This window comes from Belonocnema kinseyi, chromosome 5, assembly GCF_010883055.1.
Source record: "Belonocnema kinseyi isolate 2016_QV_RU_SX_M_011 chromosome 5, B_treatae_v1, whole genome shotgun sequence".
In the NCBI taxonomy this organism is placed as follows: domain Eukaryota; kingdom Metazoa; phylum Arthropoda; class Insecta; order Hymenoptera; family Cynipidae; genus Belonocnema; species Belonocnema kinseyi.
The window spans coordinates 141,967,547-141,988,044 of NC_046661.1; the positions used below are offsets into that span (position 1 = coordinate 141,967,547).

The 20,498-nt window shown below is 32.5% G+C and overlaps 1 protein-coding gene across 3 annotated transcripts in view; it reads left to right on the forward strand.

The window, feature by feature from the left end:
* The first annotated feature begins 426 nt into the window (after nt 1–426).
* LOC117172749 overlaps nt 427–20,498 on the forward strand; it is a 41,956-nt gene continuing 21,884 nt past the window's right edge. The window contains exons 1-3 of one of the 3 annotated variants that reach the window (XM_033360943.1): nt 427–661; nt 12,883–13,190; nt 17,497–17,620. In XM_033360943.1, the coding sequence (XP_033216834.1) occupies nt 13,020–13,190; nt 17,497–17,620 (295 nt within the window). In that variant the 5' untranslated portion in view covers nt 427–661; nt 12,883–13,019. The remainder of the gene's footprint in view (nt 662–12,882; nt 13,191–17,496; nt 17,621–20,498) is intronic. The other 2 variants (XM_033360944.1, XM_033360945.1) reach the window with 2 other exon arrangements.

Sequence of the window (20,498 nt, forward strand, 5' to 3'; positions counted from 1 at the left end):
TTTTTCAGGATATTTTGATGTTAAAATTGGAAGTTTATACATGCAAAATATATACGTCTTAATGAAAACAACTTGTTCCTATTAGAAAAAAATTAAGTCGTTAAACTTTATACTTCTTATATTAGCCTAATGTCTTTACTTTCTTTTCATCTCTGTCAAAGTCGTGAGTTTGATAATTTTTCTAATTTCTGCAACGGATCACATCGGTTTCTTCTATAAAATTTTATTACACAATAAAATAGTTTACTTCTAAAAAATATATGCGTGATAAAAATGGTTTTTTATTCCTACCGGCAGGAGAGATATATAATTTTTTTATTTCTGCAAACGTATACTTCGCATTTTTCTAATAAATTTTATAGCACTTATACACAATTCTACAAAAAAATTGCTTACTTCTGCTAAATGTAGGTGTAATAGGAAGAATACGCAACAAAAATGGGATTTTTTGCTAAAATTTGTAATCTCTGTTAAGTTTAATGTGCAATAAAACTGTTTACTTCTAAAAAATGTACGCGTTTTAGCAACATTCTCAAATCTATTTCAACGCTACTGAAGCTTTAAAGTATTGTTTTTATTACTTTTGCACTATATAAAACACATTTTTTCAGTTACTTGTCAAAAGCAGCAAGTGAAAGAAGAAAATTCCAAACTCTAAGAGGTGCGTTTTCTTTAAATATTATAATAATTTTAATTTTTATATAACCCATTTAAAGAAATTGTAAGGGTTCGATAAGAATTTCAGATCCCGTGCAGAAATTGCCCAACTTATTTCCAAGTTCCAATCTGGGCCCAATCGTATTTTCCGCTTGTGGCCGCAAGGGGGCGGATAGTATGGCTCGCGTCGAAAGCATGTCGGGTCGGGTTAGGTTAGGTTAGACAAGAATATTTCAAATTTTCTGTTGTCGTCGTGATATTTTTTTTGTTTACATCGAACTTAAAATCCCAAAATCAAAAAGTACATTGCGAGTTTGGACCCAGTGGGCACAAAGTTTGGAGACGTCTTTACGACATCTTTACGATAACTTTACGACAACCTATATCCATGTCGTTAAGGTGTCTTTACGGTATCGTAAATAAGTCGCCTGATCTGACGATGTCTTTACGACATCGTAAAGATAGCGAAACGACATGGACATAGGATGTCGTAAAGTTGTCGTAACGATGTCGTAACGATGACGTAAAGACGTGGCCAAATTTTGTGCCAACTGGGGAAGCACAGAATTGTTAGTGAGATTTCTTATATCTGCAATTAATACCAGGATAAACTTTCGAAAAGCGCTTACCTTCGATTATTTCGAAATTTCGTAAAACTATGTACAGTTGACGCTATTTACCTTGCTGCGTGGTGGGGCAAGAGCTCCACTGAGAGTTAGGGGAAGTGGCGAAGTAAGTAGCGTCGACTGTATTTTGACGCGTTGATCACGAATATGATAGTAAAAATATTCTCAAATTTGATTTTTAAGATCAAAACCCCAAAAAACTAAGAGTTTTAGGTTTTTACGTCTATTTCAGTCATTAAATATTTTTTAAAAAAGCTTTAAATAAAAGTTGTAGATCTTCCACTGACCCACATTTGTACCAGTTTTTGAAATATTCTGAAAAGATTCTTCAGATATTTTTATTGTCAAGGTTGAATGTCATACATTGCGAAATTCGTCACTTTTGAGAACAGGGACGTCCACCTTCATTTTTGTTTTTTAAACGGCACGAAAATAATTTCCATTCCTAAAGTTGTACGTCAACTTCCTATGTATTCGCATTACTCAAAAACATTACTTTATACAAAATAATGAATTTCTGGATTAGTAACATTATAGATTAAATGCTTTTAATACTTTCTCGAACATAACCTCACTTTAAAAATTTCATTCCATGTGTCCCATGTTCGTTAGACAAACAAATGACATTCCCAAGGAATATTAAAAAGATTCAGAATATTTATAATTGAAATTCATTTACGAATGTCTGTGTGTGTAATAGATTTAAATTGGAATAGTGTTTTTTTAACATAATAGTTTTCTCCAAAATGCAAACTCTTAACGATAAATTCAAGGAATACAAACAGTTTCATAATGTAGAATATTGAAAAATTGAAGTTTTGTAAAACAAAAAGCTTAAAAAAAATTAAAAACTTTTTAAATTTCACTAATAATAGAAATAAAAAATAAAAAGGCCCACATCTGGGCCAGATCAAGCCCCATTTTCGATGCCCCGTTCTGAACCAAAATTTTCTGCTCGAGTTTTTACCTTAATATAAAGCTAAAAAAAGAAGTCCTTGGATATATCTGAAAAATGTATATGCCTGGTAAATAAATTGTAATGTTTTGCAGCGATATTTGAAAGTTGAATTGATGCTTTTATTATTTTGATATGACTAATGAGAATAACTTCAATTTTTTTAAATAACAGCAATCTTAATAATAAAAGAATAATCAACATGCAAAGTAAGATTACAAAATTGAATTTTCAAGGAGAAAATAATGAATTTTCACAAAAATAGTTGAATTTTAAACCAATACGATGAATTTTTTATAACATTAAAATATTAAACCCAAAAACAAACAAAAATTTAAATATTTATCTTTTCAAGCAAATTAATAAATTTTCAACTAATTCTATACATTCTTAGAAGGTGGAATTTCAAACAACTTTAAAATTAACTTTCAACCAAAAAATGAATTTTTATTGTTGAAGTTTTGAACTGATAAGATTAATTTTTTAAAAGAAGACAAAGTTTCTACAATATAAAAATTTTACACAAGACACACGCATTTTAAACCAAAAAGGAAAATTTTTTTACAAAATAGTTTAATCCTAAAACAACCAAATGAATTATAAAGTAAGCTAAAAATATCGAAAAATTTCATTTTTATGCCAAAAAGTCGAATTTTCGATAAACCAGTTGAATTTTTAACCAAATGCAATGACTTTTTAGAAAAATAGTTGAATTTGAAACCAAAAAAATGAATTCCAAAGCAAAAAAACACTTCAGGATATTATTTTATTTCTCCAAAAATTTTGCTATAAAATCTCTCATATACTTATTGAAAATTTTATGAAAACGTTTAAAATGTTTTGAAATAATTCGAAATTTTCTATTAGAATCAATTTTTCAAAGTAAACTATCATTTTCATGTTCTCAAACAAAAATTCTTAAGTTTTCTTAAAGCTTTGAATATCCTTAAAAAGCTTTTAAATATTTTTACAAATCCTAAAAAATGCACGTTTTGTTTACAATTTTTACAAGTATTTCACAATTTTAAATTATTCTTGAATCATAGTCAAAATCATCAGCTTAAAAATAAAATTTTTCTCTTAAAAAATGTAATTTTTAAATTTATTAAAATTTATTTTCCATCTGCTCTATAAAAGAAGAAGTCTTTCCTGTTATTGGAAGAGTTAACTTTATCGTTAATTTTGTTTTATATTTTCACGATAAGTGGAATGATATCTGCACTGATTGATTGTAACTATCTCTGATGATAATGTAGATTCCTTTAGATTATAAATACCTTTCAAAATTATAAGTATTTTTCGTAATATTTGAGGAAAATTAATTAATAAAAAAATTCCTGAAAATCTCCCGGATTTGTTTTTGACATACTTTGATGTATTGAAAACTTAGAATAAATTTTTTTAAATGTAAACTAGATAATAGAATATTTTCTCCTACATTTTTTTGTGCGTAATTTATTTTTTATCATCACTTTAAGAATGTGAAAATGCTTAGGAATAGAAGTGACGTAACAAAATATTATTAACATAATTAAAAATAAAATAAATTGCCTGCGTTGATTTTTGTTTCAAGTTATTGCGTAGCTAGTTAGGCTCAGAATAGGTACTGACTTTTCATATTTTGTTCGATATGAAGAATAAATGCATAGGTTATGTTCAGGAAAGTCATTTTAAAACTCCATATAATTTTCACTCGTTTGATTGAAGTATATTTTTCCCAGTTCAATATTCGTAGAAATAACGGAAGCGAGGGAAGGTAAATTAGATAAAGTGCTAGGAGGGTGAATGCGGGTCGTGGAGGGGGAAAAGGGAGAAAAAAAGTATGAAAAGTGAGAAAATAAAAATTAGGTTAAGTCAAGGGGAACGAGGGGGGAGAGGGAAGCGAAAGTCTGGTGGCAAGGGGAAATGAGTGGAAATGATTATAATTGTGATTGAATGGAAGAGGGGAAGGGAGGGCTGGAGAAAGGTAGAAGCTAACCGAAGTAATAGAAAGAGGGTGTTAGGGATAGTATAGTAGAGGAAATGAGCGGAGGGTTAGGGACGTAGGCGAAGTTCGTGGTAGGTGATTGAAGATTCATGTATGTAAATAAAGGGTAGAAGGGGAGGGGAAGTTTGCGAAAACGAGGAGAAAGAAAGTAGAGGAAGTAAGATTAGCGAAAGTAAGGGGAAAGCGAACGTGGATAGTAGAGGTGATATCAAGTAGGCGAAATGAGGGGAAGTAGGGGAAATGATTTATGAATGGGAGTCTGTAGGAGAAGGAAAGTTATGGCTGGGGATAGGAAGTAGGGATGGAAGATTTAGGGTGGGGGTGGGCAAAGGCGATGCGAATAATTATTACTGCTTGAAATCACGATTCGCACACGGAGAGTTAAGGAATACAGTTTTCTGTGATAGGCTTGGAAGCGTGAGTTTAGATGAATTTCTAGAATAATGTGACCCTCAAGAGTTCAATGACAGTCTGAACAGTCAAGATACAAAGGAGTTGAAAAAGAATGTCAACTACTTTTGGATAAGCTAAAACTCGAGTTGTTTTTTAAATATTATTTTTGTTTGGAAATTTATTTCCAAACATAACTTGATTCTTTATTCGAATATCTTTCTTCCTTACGAGCAATTTGGGTATTTTATTTCTGGTTGAAGATGAATAATTTTTTTTTAGCAACTCAGTTACTTTGGTTGAAATATACAACGCTTCGATTTAAAAATTTTTTGTTTGTTTGTTAAACAATTTATTATTATCAATAACAGTATTATTTTAGATTAGTTCTAGCTAAAAATTCATTCAGGTTCAGAAAAATCATTCTTTGAACAATGTATTTTCTGTTGATAATGTTTTACTATTTTGAATGATATCTTCTTTAGATAAGATTAGAAGCGTCCATTTTTTATGGAGTTTTTATCTTTTAGTCCAGTTTTCAGTTACAATACAGTAATAATAAATGAAATTGAACAAACATAATTGTTTAAATAAATTATGACTGCCTGTAACTATCTTCTCTTTTAGTAATGCTATGGAGATATTTGCGCTTTCTTCTGAAATTTTCTATTTTTCCACTTTCTACTCAGAGAGATAATAATCAATTCAAGTTTAAAAATTAATGGTTTAAACTTATAATTATTATTCATAAATATTTTCTCTTAGAGTAATACTAGAATGGGGTACTTGAGAGGTGTTTTACTGCACCTTTCATTATGGAAGTTCGTCAAACGTGATATACGCATACTCGCACTTATAAGTATTTACGTATTTTATTGTTTTGTGGTAATGGTTATAGTGTGGGCGCCAGCCAAGCACCTATTTTTAGCGAAGAAGGAACAATTTAAATAAAATTAGCCGGGCAAAATTAATTATTTAAATAGTGACATTTTCCTAAACCTGAAACTTAAAAAAACTAAGGGAGCAAGGAAAACTTTTCTCAGGGGTGGTCCTTAACCCTAGAATGGTAAACCGGGGTTCCACGACACCCCAGCCAAAGTTTAAAGTATGCCCCGACTAAAGGCAAGTGCAGGTTGGTCTAGGACCCTAAACATAATAACCTAAAATTAATATCGTGTGGGGTTGCGCTGCATCCCGGTTTACCATTTACGTTTGAGAATTGAGAGGGCAAGAGAATTTCAGTTTTTTTGATTAAATCAATTCAAACAGACGTTTTAAGCATAAATTTAAAAATTCCAATTGTAAAAAATTTTTTAAATACAAAAATAGCAAAAAATGAGGAATAGTAAATTTCAGTCGGATAGTATAACAATTTCATTTAGACGTTTTAAGCATGAGTTTGTAATTTAAAAGTTTAAAAATAAATTTTTTCATATATGTAACCGTTAAAAAATCATAATTAGTAATAAGGATCAAATTTTTTTCAGAAAATGGCTTCTCGCTACCAATTGCGCAGCCTGACTGCAGTCCTGTGCTCCCATTGCTCCTCTGTAGATTAAACATATATGTTTTTATAATTTTTTCATTATTTTTAAATATTTATAAACATTCTTTATTATTTATAACAAATCTGAATTTTTAAGAATCAATTTTACTAGTACTTTTAACATTTTTACCCTTTATCAGATCTCTTAAATTTCCTCTACTTCGGATGTTCAAATAATTAGGATTTTTAAAGAAAACGCAAAAGTGGCTTATCTGACCTTAAAGCGCAATTATTTTTCTTTCAAATCCCGTTTTATATTTTGAAATTAGTCAATTTGTTGAAAAACTACGTTATTTTTTATAAAAAAGTCAATTTTTCGGAATTTTCAGATTTTTTTCTATTTACCAAATTATTCAACATTTTTTTAAAAATTAGGAGAATATTATGATTATCATTTTTTTCTACACTAAAAACCAAAGAAAATGTGCCATATTAAAGTTGTTTCACTGCACATAGAAAGCATTGTACCACTGTACAAGTTTGGGGTGTAGCGGAACCCCGGTTTACCATCAGAGGATGAGCCAGCTCAGTTTACCAGTCTAGGGTTTGAAAAAATCGCAACTGCATGATACGCAATGACTCGAACCTGCACACAATAGAAGTGAAAGAAAAAAAAGAAAGCACGATTCGACAAAATAACGCGGAACACTAAATGGAGAGGCCAAGCCAGGCAATGGTTTGGTTGGGGTTAAGACTAAACATTGCGTCGCCAGCAGACTATAAAATGAAATGTTACCTTTGACATCGCGTTAATTGTCCTTTTGTTCTTTTCTTTAATTTACTTCCTTAAATTATCTTCCCAAATCAATCCTACCCTCGTAATCTTCCAATAATCTCCAATAGAGAACTTTAATTCCGAATGGGCGGACAAAGAATTTGTGGCACGTTGCCAGTCGGTGGCCAAGAACGTAAGTCACGCGTTCTGTGCACGCGTAAAGTACAACGATTTGAAGGGTGCTCGTCACTGGGCGCGTTAACAAAACCCAAGTCGCAGCGCCACTACCGGGAAAACCATGAACCAAAAATTAATTGCTAACTAAATATTTTTGACCTGATTTCCGTGACAACTTTCGCGATGCATTAATCTAAATACGGTGGTTACAATTCAGTTAACAATCTTCTATATAATACCTGGCGCGACTAGGGCCAGTCATCGGGCTTTTATTGAGTTCGATAATCTGGAAAGAAGAAAAGGCTATAAATATTGGACATATGGTTTCAGATGTTTGATATGCTCCTTGCCCGCGTATTTCCCTTTCTCGGTAATCAACACGTACACGACCGGGGCAACCTGCGCTTAATCTTGTAAGGCCCGCAAAGTTGCCTAAGTATGTCTGACATGTACGGTTAGGGGTAAACATCCCTTTGGAATATGGCATTCAACTTCCTAAAATCTAAACAAAGCCGATATCGACCATCGCCTTTCTTAGCCATCACTATAGGAGCCGACCATTCACTGTAAGACTCTTTAATAACGCGTTCAACAATCATCCTATCTACTTCTGAGTACATGGCTTCCTGTACCTTAGGGGACACAACTCGGTACCTTTGCCTAATAGATGGGTGGCCCTGTATGTCTATGTGATGCTTAACCAAGTGGGTAGCGTTCAATTGACCCTCCCTTTTAGGAACTATTTTCCTCTTGATCAAATCCTGGAGTTCTCTGTCCTGTTCGCTCGATAAATCTAAAATACCACCACAGTTTTTTTCAGAAGTCACCCATGAATCAAGAGGATAAACCTAACCGTCGTAACCGGGCATCCAAATCTCCTTAGAACGCGACGGAAACACCATATCAAAGACACATTGTGCGTCTAAGCCTAAAACAAACCCGGTATCCAGATTGGTGGCTACCCTGACTTCACAAATCTTAGTAATCTTATCGATAGTCAAGGGCAGCTCCACCATACCTAAGATCTGGTCTCTGGAACCGTTTGCCAAAATAATAGTAGATCTACGAGAACCATCTAAATCTTTGCCTAGGGCATCCAAGATATTCGGAACTAAATCCCCGCGAATAACTGTCCTAGTTGAACCTGGGTCATACAGCGCATCGACTGAGACTTACTTGATGGAAATCTTAAGGTGCACTCTACCGCGTACCAACTCAGTCTGCAGGATTCCAGCAATCTGTTCCGAATGAGAAAATTTTTGTATACCCCCCTTATCGATGCAAATTTCGTCCAGAACCAACTTCTCACATTCCGCTTTAAAACTACCAATCACACTGCTCGAAAGTGATGAGGAAGCGTCTGTTAAGCCAAACTGTCCGTTAGACGAAATGGAGTTGTTCGCCACTTCTTGCTTAAAATCAGAAAGGGTACCCACAGAACGTGGCGAACCACCATCCTCCCCGTGCATAAAAGCTTCAACGACGAAAGAAGTTGGGGCCTCTTTGAGAGACGCGGTATCTACAAACAAAATCACAGAGTGGCACACAAACCCCCTGAAATTCATCTAAATCGAATAAGACCAAAACAGAATTTTCTAAAGACCCAGAGACGTCTGACACTGTCTTGACGGTCTCTTTATTTTGAGAGGCAATAGGGACCAGTCATACTGCTCCCCTTTCTCGTTTCCCGAACAATTGGGCATACATACCTCTCCTGTCCCCACCGTTACGAGGCTTATTGTTAGTCTTGGGAACATTTTTTGTTGTTTTAACGGATGAGACCGAATCCTGCTCAACAATCGCTGAGGAACTATTCTTTAAGGGTTTTTGCGCCATTATATCGCGGTACGCAAATTCTTGCAGGAACGAGCTTTCTAGGTTAGGGGGTGGTTTATATTCTTTAATATCCGTCCACTCTTTCTCCCATCCTTTACCCAGTCACGAGAGTTCGTCAATAGATCGGTAATGAGAGCGGCGAATCACCCTATGAAATTCGGGCCTAAGTCCCCTATGAGCCCAATGCAACTGCTCTACCGTGGTCATCTCATTCTTCAACAGGTTGATCAGATCCTCAACGTTAGTTAGATAGTCGTCAATACGTTAGTTTTTACCCTGATTCCTAGAGTAGATCAGTTCATGGACGCGTCTCTCAAAATCGTCACCGCTAAATCGTTACCTGAACGCCTTTTTAAATTGTGCCCAATTTGCGAACTTGAATTCGTGGTTTTTAAACCATTTAAATGCGATACCTTCTAACAAAACTGGCATGGCGAGGAAAAGTTCTTCGTCGGCGACTTTTATTAGCCTGGTACGATCCTCGATTCGAATTAAAAAGTCTTCGGCGCTAGTTTTTCCGCTCCCGTCAAACGTTACCTTCCAATTAAGGACAATTTTCTCGAGGTCTCTGGAGTTGTCAAATCGTAACTGTAGCCGGGTGGCGCAATCTGATCTCTCATAGTTAGCGCTTTCACGGTCGAATTCGTCGTTAAGTTCTAAATTACGCCTTCTCAGAAGTCCAAAACTCAACGAATCGCAGTAACCTGTGTTGGGTTGACTACCCCGACGAAATAGAGGGGGCTCACCCTCTCGATATGTTGATCTGTTGAATCGCGCACTCTCACGAGTAGCAAGCCTTCCGGAGCGTGCATGGACCCTTCCGCCAGTGCGACCCGCCAAAATCTTGGAGTGTGTAGAATCTTCTATCCTAATCGTTTCAGAAAGAATTGGTTTGCGCGCGGATTCTGTGTGCTTAAAGGAGCACCTTGTAAGTTAAGAAAGGTGAACCGCATCGCGTTAGGGATGTTCGGAGTTTCCCGAGGATTACTTTCCGTAAGGGTGTCTTCAGGAACACTTCGCAGATTCAGAGAACTGAATTGGGTGGTTGCGGGCAGACCTAAACTAAAAGCATCCGGAATCGAAAAATCGTCGTTTATTCGGTGAGAAGACCAAGCTGTTATTGGGAAGGTGCCCGGTAAACCGTGAAAGTTCGCGTAATTGAATTAGAGTCTTAAATTCCCGGGGCTAATACGAGTTGGCAAGGTCGTTAGGTTTTCATGGGGTGTAATGACCATGACCGAGGACTGAGTAGTTGTCGCGATTTCTAAAGGGGTTTAAAGAATTTACCACCCCACTTTGTGAGGTCGTGATACTTGTGGTGGGGACGATGCCTTCTACCGTTAATGTTGCTGGACTAGTGACGGCTGCCGAAGCCAAAGGTCAATCCGAGGGTAGATCATCCTCGTCCTAATCGGTTGCATCAGTAGCCATTGAGGTTAAGTCCGATGCTTGGGAACACATCCCTGTATACAATTTAACCCCCTTCCTTAAGCGTGAGCATCTTTCTCTACCAGTAACCGGTAATCTCTAATTGAAAAGCTTCTAAAGCCTCTAAAAGCTCTTGGTAGTTCAAATCATTAATTAAAGTTTTCATATCCCTGAATGTATAGATGTCGAACACCGAATTTAAAACGCCATTTTAAGTTTAGCGGTTACCGCTGAATCGGAAAAATACTCAAAAAGCCTTTGAAAATCCAAGTCGAGAATAAATCACGCAATCACATCAAGTGTGATTCAAAGCACAAGATCAAATCAAATTAATCGATAATATAACGGTACATGCATTAAAATCAATTTCAGCAAGACAGGTCCGATAAATTAGGAAAATTACAGGGTCCAAATAAATCAAAGTCAACGAATGTACAATTTTCAAGTAAAAGCATGGAAATCAAATAATTACAAACAGCGATACAAACAACAAACAAATCAATAATCGATCAAATCAACTTGCCATACATTTTTCTTACATAAATTATAACCAGTGGACAAAATCAGTAAAAGTCAGTTAACCTGGTAAAATTGAAATTAGCAAGGTATAGAGCGCTTCAGCCGCCACAAGTGGGCATAATTAAGGTTGAACAGGGTTCAGGTGCTCCAAGCAGCCCAAAAAGGAAGGGGTATGCGTTTTGCGAAAATCAAACGCGAATCTTCCGTATTCCTGTCAAATTTCGGTAAAATCCTACTTAAGATTTTTAATTCAAATCGTTAAATCAAACCTTATTTAAATTAATCAATTATCAATTATGAATCAAACATCAATTGAATCATCCATTGATTCGAATTAGAGCCGAAAACTAATTAATTAATTAATTAATATCAATCAATCATCATTGTTCAAATTACCGAATACTAATTTGAGATTAAATTGTCAATTTATTTTGTTACTTAAAATTTGAATAAAAATGTTCACATCAAACTAACAAATCAGATCTACGGTGGCATTTTAAATACTCAATCAAGCCGACAGTAAAATCTCGCTTCAAAATTCTAAATTCCGCTTAAGTCCATTTTCACCCATAAATTTTCGAATTTTCTAAAGCTCTTTTAATTGATTTAAATCAAAACCCGAGAATCCAAAAATTAAATCAAAATTTAATTCAAATTAAAAATTGTAATTCAAAATTTAAAATGAGCTTAAATCAACTTGTAGATTTTAACTGGGAACCCGAAAATACAAATTTCAACTAGAATAGTACACGTGTCTCGAAAATCATATTCTTATTTTGAACTTTCAAGAAAATCAGTATTAAAATCTTTTATTCAATTTTGGAATATTTCAAATCAGTTTAAACCAATTTTATTCTGAGAGATCTTAACATTTTCGAAATTTATTTAAACAATAATCTGGAATCCCATTTTATTGAATTTTACCATTCGAAATCAATTTGAAGTTTTAATTCCAATTCGCTGCCAGTATTAAAAAAAAGAAAATCGATTCAAAATTCAATATTTAAATTTTATTCAATTTTCTCTCCCCACTTAAAAAAAATCTGGAAGTACGTAGCAAAGGAGAAAAAAGTAGCCGGGCATTACGAAAAACCAAAGAGATAAGAGTGCACAAAGAAAATATATCAAATGTCAAATTGAGTCAGTGCCCAAAAAAGAACGGAAAAGGCGGAAAAAGGCCGTTTCCCGAATTAAAAAAATATTCAGAAACCCTCAAATGTTGGACGCCATTTGCGAGAGGTGGTTTACTGCACCTTTCATTATGTCAGTTCGTAGAACGTGATATACGCATATATGTATATACTCGCGTATATACGTATATTAATCGTTTGTGGTGATGCTTATAGTGTGGGCGCCAGCGAGGCACCTATTTTCAGCGAAGGAGGAACAATTAAAATGAAATAATCTCGGAAAAATTAATTATTTAAATAGTGACATTTTCCTAAACCTGAAACCTAAAAAAAAACCAAGGGAGCAAGGAAAAATTTTCTCAGGGGTGGTCCTTAAAAAAAATCGCAACGACACTATTTCACAATAAAAAAATGAGGGGAACTCAACATTTATTTGATCCTTTAACATTCGATGACTCAATAACTTGGGGAACGAAATATACCTCGACAAATGTATACACACAGGAATCTACATGTTCGGAAATCATTGTGCGAATTATGTACATGTACGAATTTCCGTACATGATGCGAAGACGAAAAAAACGAAAATAACCAAATTAAATAGTCCGATACGCACTGACTCGAAACCTGCACACAATAGAAGCAAAAGAAAAAAAAAGGAAGCACGATTCGACAAAATAACGCGGAACACTAAATGGAGAGGACAAGCCAGGCAATGGTTCGGATCGCGTTAAGACTCGCCATAGCGTCGCCAGCCGATGACAAAAGGAAATATTACCTTTTACATCCCGTTAATTGTCCTTTTGTTCCTTTCTTTAATTTACTTTCTTGATTTATCTTCCCAAATAAATCCTAACCTTCTCAATCTTCCAATAATCTCCAAGAGAGAACTTTAATTCCGAATTGTTGGACAAAGAATTTGTGGCACAGAACGTCCCCTCCACGTCTCTGATCATCTTGCTTCAATACTTCCGACTGGTGACAGTATGGCGCTGTTCCGTGTTCCGTTCCAGCCGAATTCGTAAGGCCAGTAGGAAAGTCGTGTTATCAGCCATGGGAGTGACGTCAGCCCTCTGTGGCTTGGCGTTGAGGGTCCATACCATGTCACGTACGGCAACTCTCTCTGCGGCGAGTCCCACCTGCGGCATCTCACATCTGAGGCATATCAGATCTGCGGCATGGCACATCTGCGGCATGTCACATCTTCGGAATGTCTCATCTGCGGTAAGTCACAACTGCGGCATGTCACATCTACGGCATGCCTTATCTGCGGCACGTCACAACTGCGGCATTTTTACCCAGCGCCTTCTCTCCCGCGCGGCATTTCTCACTGTGAAATTGATATTTTTGCGGTATCTCTCACCAGTAAAAATTCTCCCAGTGGCATCTGTCCCTTCCAAAAAATGTTTAATGTCCAATTAAAAATGGCTAAACTGAGGCAAGTCTCCCTGGACTAATTGTCTTCCCGGTGGCATCTCTCCCTCGGAAAAATTATTCGGATTCATATTAAAATATTAAAACTGCGGCAAGCCTCCCGGAACTAATTGTAACATCTGTCACATTCGCGGCATCTCTCATCAGCGGCAAGTCTCCCCAGCGGCACAACTTAGAAAATTTTTTGGCGGAGAGATGCCGCTGGGGAGACTCGGCGCGTAATTTTCACATCTGTCACATTCGCGACATCTCTCATCAGCGGCAAGTCTCCCCAGCGGTACAACTTAGAAAATTTGTTGGCGGAGAGATGCCGCTGGGGAGACTCGGCGCGCTTTTGCCATTCTTACAAGTTTTTAAAAAATATTCATGGGGGAGAGATGCCGCTGGGGAGACTTTCCGCACTTTTGCTATTTTTAGAAGTCCTTAAAAAATTTTCTTGTGGAGAGATGCCGCTAGGAAGACTTGCCACACTTTCCATTTTTAAAAGTCCTTACAAAATTTTTTTTAATGATAGATGCCGCTGCGGAGACTTTCCGCACTTTTGTCATTTTTAGAAGTTCTTCAAAAATATTCATGGAGGAGAGATGCCGCTCGGGGGATTTGCCGCATTTTTGCCATTTTTTGAAGTTCTTAAAAAATATTCATGGGGGCCCAGCTCGTTTGTCCTCATGGATCAACGATTAAAATTTCTAAGTTGGAAGGGTATTACATTTCCCGTCATTATAAAAAGTTTTAAAGTAGTCTACTACTTTTCTGAACTGTAGCTTATGAGGATGGCTTTTTCATCGAGTTTTAACTTGTCGGTTTAGCGCAGTAGTTATCATTCCCGATCGCTAGGAGATAGATTTAGGGATAGATTATGTACGTTCGATACCCCGTAGCGTTAGACATTTTATTTGTACTATAATGTTTAGAAATGTAATATATGTATTCACTCGAAACAGGACTATTCATATCTGCAGACAAAATACTCGCAATCAAATAATATTTATTTTATAAATAACTTTTCTGTCATATGGTTAGAGTATAGCAGTACGATACTAATTAACATTGACTCAGTACTGCCGCCCATTGTGAATTTCCTATTGGAATAGTACCGATCTAATAGCGATATCCAGTGCTGGCCCAACACTGACAGCACAGTACAAAATAGTGTTATCATCCCAGAGATATGCCAATGCAGGTGCCAGCACTGGCGAAAAATCCGAGAGGGCTTTCATGGTGGTAATCATGAGGGATCTATGAGGGAAGCCCATGTTGGGCCCCTATGGATTAGCATGTCGTTTCCATGTGAACCCTGACGGGGGCCCCTCCATTTTTCCACAGGGGATAAAAAATAACTAACAAATTTACAAAAAAGATTATAAAATGTTGTAAATAGTAAGGTTGAAACTTCCAAAGTCTTGACGATTGCATACAAAAAATAATTTGATGATAATCTGATTCTTTTAAAGATAATTTTATTGATAAAAATCGTTTAAAATTTCATATCTTTGCAAATTTTTAAAAACTTTCAAATATCGTTTATTATTATCAAAATTTTTCATATTATATTTAATAAAATTTTAAAAATTTATTTTGAAAATTAATTTTACAAAATCAAAAAGTCATTACAAATTTTTCCAAGAATTTTGTAATTAAAAAATATATACCTTGTTGCCTTTTAAAAGACTCAAAAATGTTAGAAACATTTACAAATTTTAAAATATGATTTTATTTTTCCAAAACTCTACGGAAAAAGAGGGTTAAAGATTTGTTTTCCAGAAAAATTATTTTGCATCTCATGTGTTCGAAGTATCTCATCAAAATTATTAGAATCCAGCCAATTCATAATGGAGTAATTTTTAACCAAGAAAGATTTATCAGTTAAAAAGAAAATAAATTTCGGTTAAAATATTTTTTAATTGAAATATTTAGAATTCACCATTTTTAGTTTAAAAAAATGTAATTATTTGCTAAAAATAAATTCATGTATCTATTCCATTTTTTGTATTGTATTGTATTATTTTGATTCAAAGTTCATATCGTTGTTTGGAAATTAAGATATTTTGCTCAAATGTTCTATTTTAGTGTTTAAGAGTCAACTATTTTAAAAATAACTCATCGTATTTTGTTTCGAAATTCAACTATTTTGTCGAAAATTTATTTATTTTCTGTTGAAAATTCAACCTTTTAATTTTTCATTTTTTTTTCGTGAACCGGTATTTTTTTAGCAGTTCAATTATTTGGTTAAAAATTCATTTTGAAATATTTTTAATGTAGAATATTTAAAAACAAAATAAGACAATAATCTAGATTCAAATTTAAAAATTTTTAAATTTATTTATTCATTAGAAAAAATGATACTGGTGCCATAAAAGATTACTTTTTAACAGTATACTCGAATTTTCAAAAAAGATGTGATTGCTTTTTAAAACAAATAGATTAAATTGAATTTAGAAACCGATGAATTTTTATATCAAAAAGATTTCAGTTTGACTTTTTACCATAAAAATAAGAGTTTTCTACGAAAAGTAAATTGTTTGCGAATTAGTAAAATTTTCAACCAAAAAGGATGACTTTTTAAACAAATTGTTGAATTTTTAAGCAAAATATTAAATTTAATCGAAAAGTAGATTTTCTACAATTCGCTAGCTAGAATAAGAAAGCTATATTTTTAGTTAAAAAAATTGATTTTCGACAAAACAAAAAAAGAAGAATTTTCAACAAAACTGCTTAAATTTGTAACCCCATAAATTAAATTTCAATTAATAACGTGTGCATTTAAAGAAAGAAAAACATTTTAAGCAAAAAATTTAATTTTCTACCAGAAAAACAGAAGAATTGTCAAAAAATAGATGATTTTCTAATCGGAAAGATTAAATGCCTATAAAATAATTCGACAAGAAAACGAATAGTTAGATTTTTAGTTAATGAAATTATTTTTTAATAAAAAAATCTAATTTTTAATGAATAAAATAACATTTTAACCATATTAATATTCTGCGGAAATCGAATAATTTGGAATCGAATACATGAATTTTCACAAAATATTTTAATTTTTATTGGAATTTTCAACGTAATTAATGAATGTTTTACAATGAAGATTAACAGTCTATTATATAAAAAATTTTGGAAAGAATTAAAGTTTTAGTTTGAAAAATTCATTTTCCCTTTGAAAAAAAATAATTTTAAAACACATAAGTAAATTTTCAATGAATAAAAATTAATTTTTTTACCAAGAAAGGAGAAATTTGGAATAAAATAGATTATTTTTTATTAAACTGATAAATTTGCAGCAACAAATAAAATAGCCTAATATTTAGTTCAACAAATAGCGAAATAGTGAATTTTAAACAAAATTTGGGTGAGACTAGTAAGCTATTTTAATACATGTAAAACACAAGACCAATTTTCCCTATAAGAAAGGACGACTGTTTTATATTCGTTCTCTAAAATTATTTATGACAAACCTAAATTTTGACATAATAATAAAATTGTATAAACAGCAAATTATTTTCTCTGTTTTTATCATTCAGAAATGATCATTCGGAAATTTTATTATGCAGGAATTTTATTATCCGTGAATTTTCCGTACAAGTGTTGAAATGTTGTCACAGGCTTATACTGCCCAACATGTCCCGGTATATATCATCAGTCACGAACGATGGGGGGACCTACAGCTTAAGGTGGGTTCCGAACCACCAGAACCTCGGTGAAGGTACATTGCAAAATTTCTAGAGGTACCGGATCAGGGATCGAACCCCGGACCTCTGAGGTGAAGTCCGAGTGTCTAACCAACTGAGCCACTGAGGCTCACAATAATTAATATTAATAAATCATTATTATTATTATTATTATCTGGAAATTTGACGATTTTAAGTGCGCTTGAAACAAAAAAATTTTGGTTTTTAAATTTCTAAGAATTAAAAGGATAAACTTTATTTTTTAAATTTTAATTGAGCTTTAAGGACGACTTTATTTATTTTATACTTTTTTTCTGAAATAAAAGAGGCTCTTTTTCTTTCTTTTTTAAAATAATTTGTATTGGGTTGGAAGAAATGCAAATTTTTCTTTTTAATATTTTCATTAGGTTTCGTTTTTATTTTTCTTGCAGAAAGGTTTTCTTTTATTATACGAAATTCAACAATCTCCAACAATCAGGATCCTCGATTTAACGAAAATGAAGATCCATGTTTGTGCTCCTCTCTTCACTCTAGCGATTTTCTTCAGTTTTATTGGTAAATATAATAATATACCTATACATAATAATTATACCTCAATCTAAGTGTATTTTGTTAACAAATTTAATTTTGGGTTGAAGATTGAATTAAGAACTAAAAATTAAAGTTTTTCCGTTTTTGGTATAAATTAAAATTTTTTGTTAAAAATACACATTTTTGCTGTAATTCAACTGCTTTCTATTTAAAATTAAAATATTTTGGGGTTTAAATATCGAATATTTTGTGTTTTGTTGCATAGTTATATTTTGTTGTTAAAAATTCAATTATTTTGTGAACAAATAACTTTTCTTTGGTTGAAGAATCATTTCTTTGCTTAAAAATTCATTTTTCTAATTTAAAATTAATTAATTATTTTAACCTAAAATTAATTCAAAATTTTAATTAGAAATAAATCGGTAAGAAATCAACTATCTTTTACAACATGTTTCTATTTTGGTAAAAAATTTAATTGTAATTGAAAATTTAACATTTCCAATTAATTAATTATAATTTTGGTTTGGAATTCGTCTCTGAGATGACAAATTAAGTAAATAGTCATTCTTGGTTAAAAATTAATTCACTTTGGGAAATTCTTCGGTTTTTTCTTTACAGTTTTTGTTAAGACTTCACTTTAACTTAAAAATAAGCTTATTTGTATACAAATAAAGAATGTTGTTAAAAAGTATCTTTTTCACGTAGTTGAACATTTATTTTTCTAGTTAAAAATTCACCCACTCCGTAAAAATGCATGTATTTCTTTTAAAATTCCACATTTTGTCTGAAAGTTCATATAATTTCTCGAAAAAGTTTCTTAAAAATGCAATTTGAAATTTCACGATTCAGTCTAAAGCGCTACACGAAAAAAATTTGTACTTGAGAAATTACTGAACTAGTTACGCTGTGGCGGATATGAGAAAAATTCGGTGAATCAACAATAACTGTTCGACGGACTGTGGTGGCGCTCTACTTACTATAGGTGTGTGTCGCAAACACAGATGCGATACGGTAATACAGTCTGCGTTAGTGTGTGCCAGTCTTGTGCGTCTCGGCATCGCATCGGCGAGATTCAATGAGGAATCAGAAATAAAAATTACAAAAACGAAAAATCTATTGAAAATAGATGTAAAATAATGTTATTTTTAAGAATAATTTCAAACTTCGACTGCAATTTCATAGTTTTTGTTAAATTTAAACTATTTAGTTAAAAATGTATCTTTTTGTAGAAAAAAATTCATAATTTTCGTTCAAATTCATGGTTTTAGTTGATAAATCATCTATTGGGTTACAAATGCTTCTTTATTCTTGAAGATGTTTCATTTTAATAGAAATTAGAAAAAGTTAAATAATTATTCATTTTTAAAACTCCCAGTAAGTTTAAGCCATATTTAGAAGTTTTGAAAAAATTTCACTATGGATTAAAAGTTTAAAACTTTTCAAAAAATTTAAAACTAAATTTAATTTTCTAATGTTACAACATACATTTTTAATGCCATCCAAGAATTTTGAAAATTTTGAAGATAATGGGAATAATTGCATAAAATTCCTGGAAAAATTTCAAAAGTTTTATTTAAAAAAAAATTAATTCTAATATCATTTTTAAAACGATTAAAAAGGCAAAAAAAATAGACGAATAAATAAAAATGATGCAATTATTAATTTAGAAAAATCAGATTTTTTTTAATATATATTTTTTAGTTTAATATTTAACTATTTCATTAAAAATGTTTTATCATCGGCAGAAAATTATTTTATTATTTCATTTTCTTAGCTAAAAGTTCATGTGTTTTATTAAAAAGTCGTCTTTTTTAATAAAAAAATTGTTATGAGTGGTTGACTAAAAAAGCAGTCGTAATAATTACTAAGATTGTAAATGGAATTCTTCATCACTTTCCAACTGAGTGGAAAAGAGCCTAAACTTTACTAATTCCTAAACAAGGAACATATCATTATCTTATTAATAATTATCGACTAATAAGTCTTCTTTCAAATCTGAGTAAAATTGCGTAGAAAATTAATAAAACCAGCATTACTAGATTTTTTAAAAATATATTTATAAGAGAATATTTAAAAAGATTTCAAAATAAGCACAGGTTTAGATAAATGAATGAAAATTGAACGATTATAATTTTTTAATTAATTAAAAATTGTGTATATAAAAAAAAATTAATTTTATTTTAAGTCGTAAAAAATTACTGATTGCTCATTTGTTATTCATTTATCGAAACCTGTGTTTTATTATTTAAAATTCTTCTAAACGTATTTGAAATTTCTTCACATTGAAAAAATGGGAATATTCTCTCGAAATTAATCATTCAGAATAAAAATTTATTTTCAATTTTCTTCTGAATCTTAATAATTTTTTATTAACTTTTAAAGTTTTTCAAAATGCTCAAAATGCTTCTAATTTTTTTATTGTTTGAAATCTTCAAAAATATACATTTTTTAAATTCTGTCAAGTCTTAAATTTCTTTCTAATCAACTCGAAATCTTTAAATATCTCTCAGAATTACTCGACATTTTATAAATTAATAATGATATCGTTTTTATTTATTTATCAAATGTTTTGCTTTTTTAATATTTCTATATATTATTTTCAAATTAATTTTTTCAAAATGCTAAACGATGTTTTTCGTGATTAAAAACACATTTGTAGACCGTAACACACGTGCCTGGCAAAATATTCACAATTACGATTTGTTGTCTATTTAGTAAGACTAACACTTTATTCCTACGCCGTTTAAACTCATCCTTCCCACTCCTTGCTGCCTTTTCCCCACTCCCACTCCTTGTTGCCACCATAGACATATAAAGTCTAGACCAACAGTCTCTTTGATCCGCCGACGCTCCTGTTTAGAGAGAGAGAGAACGAGTCGAGCGAGGAGTGCCGTCTCTTTCT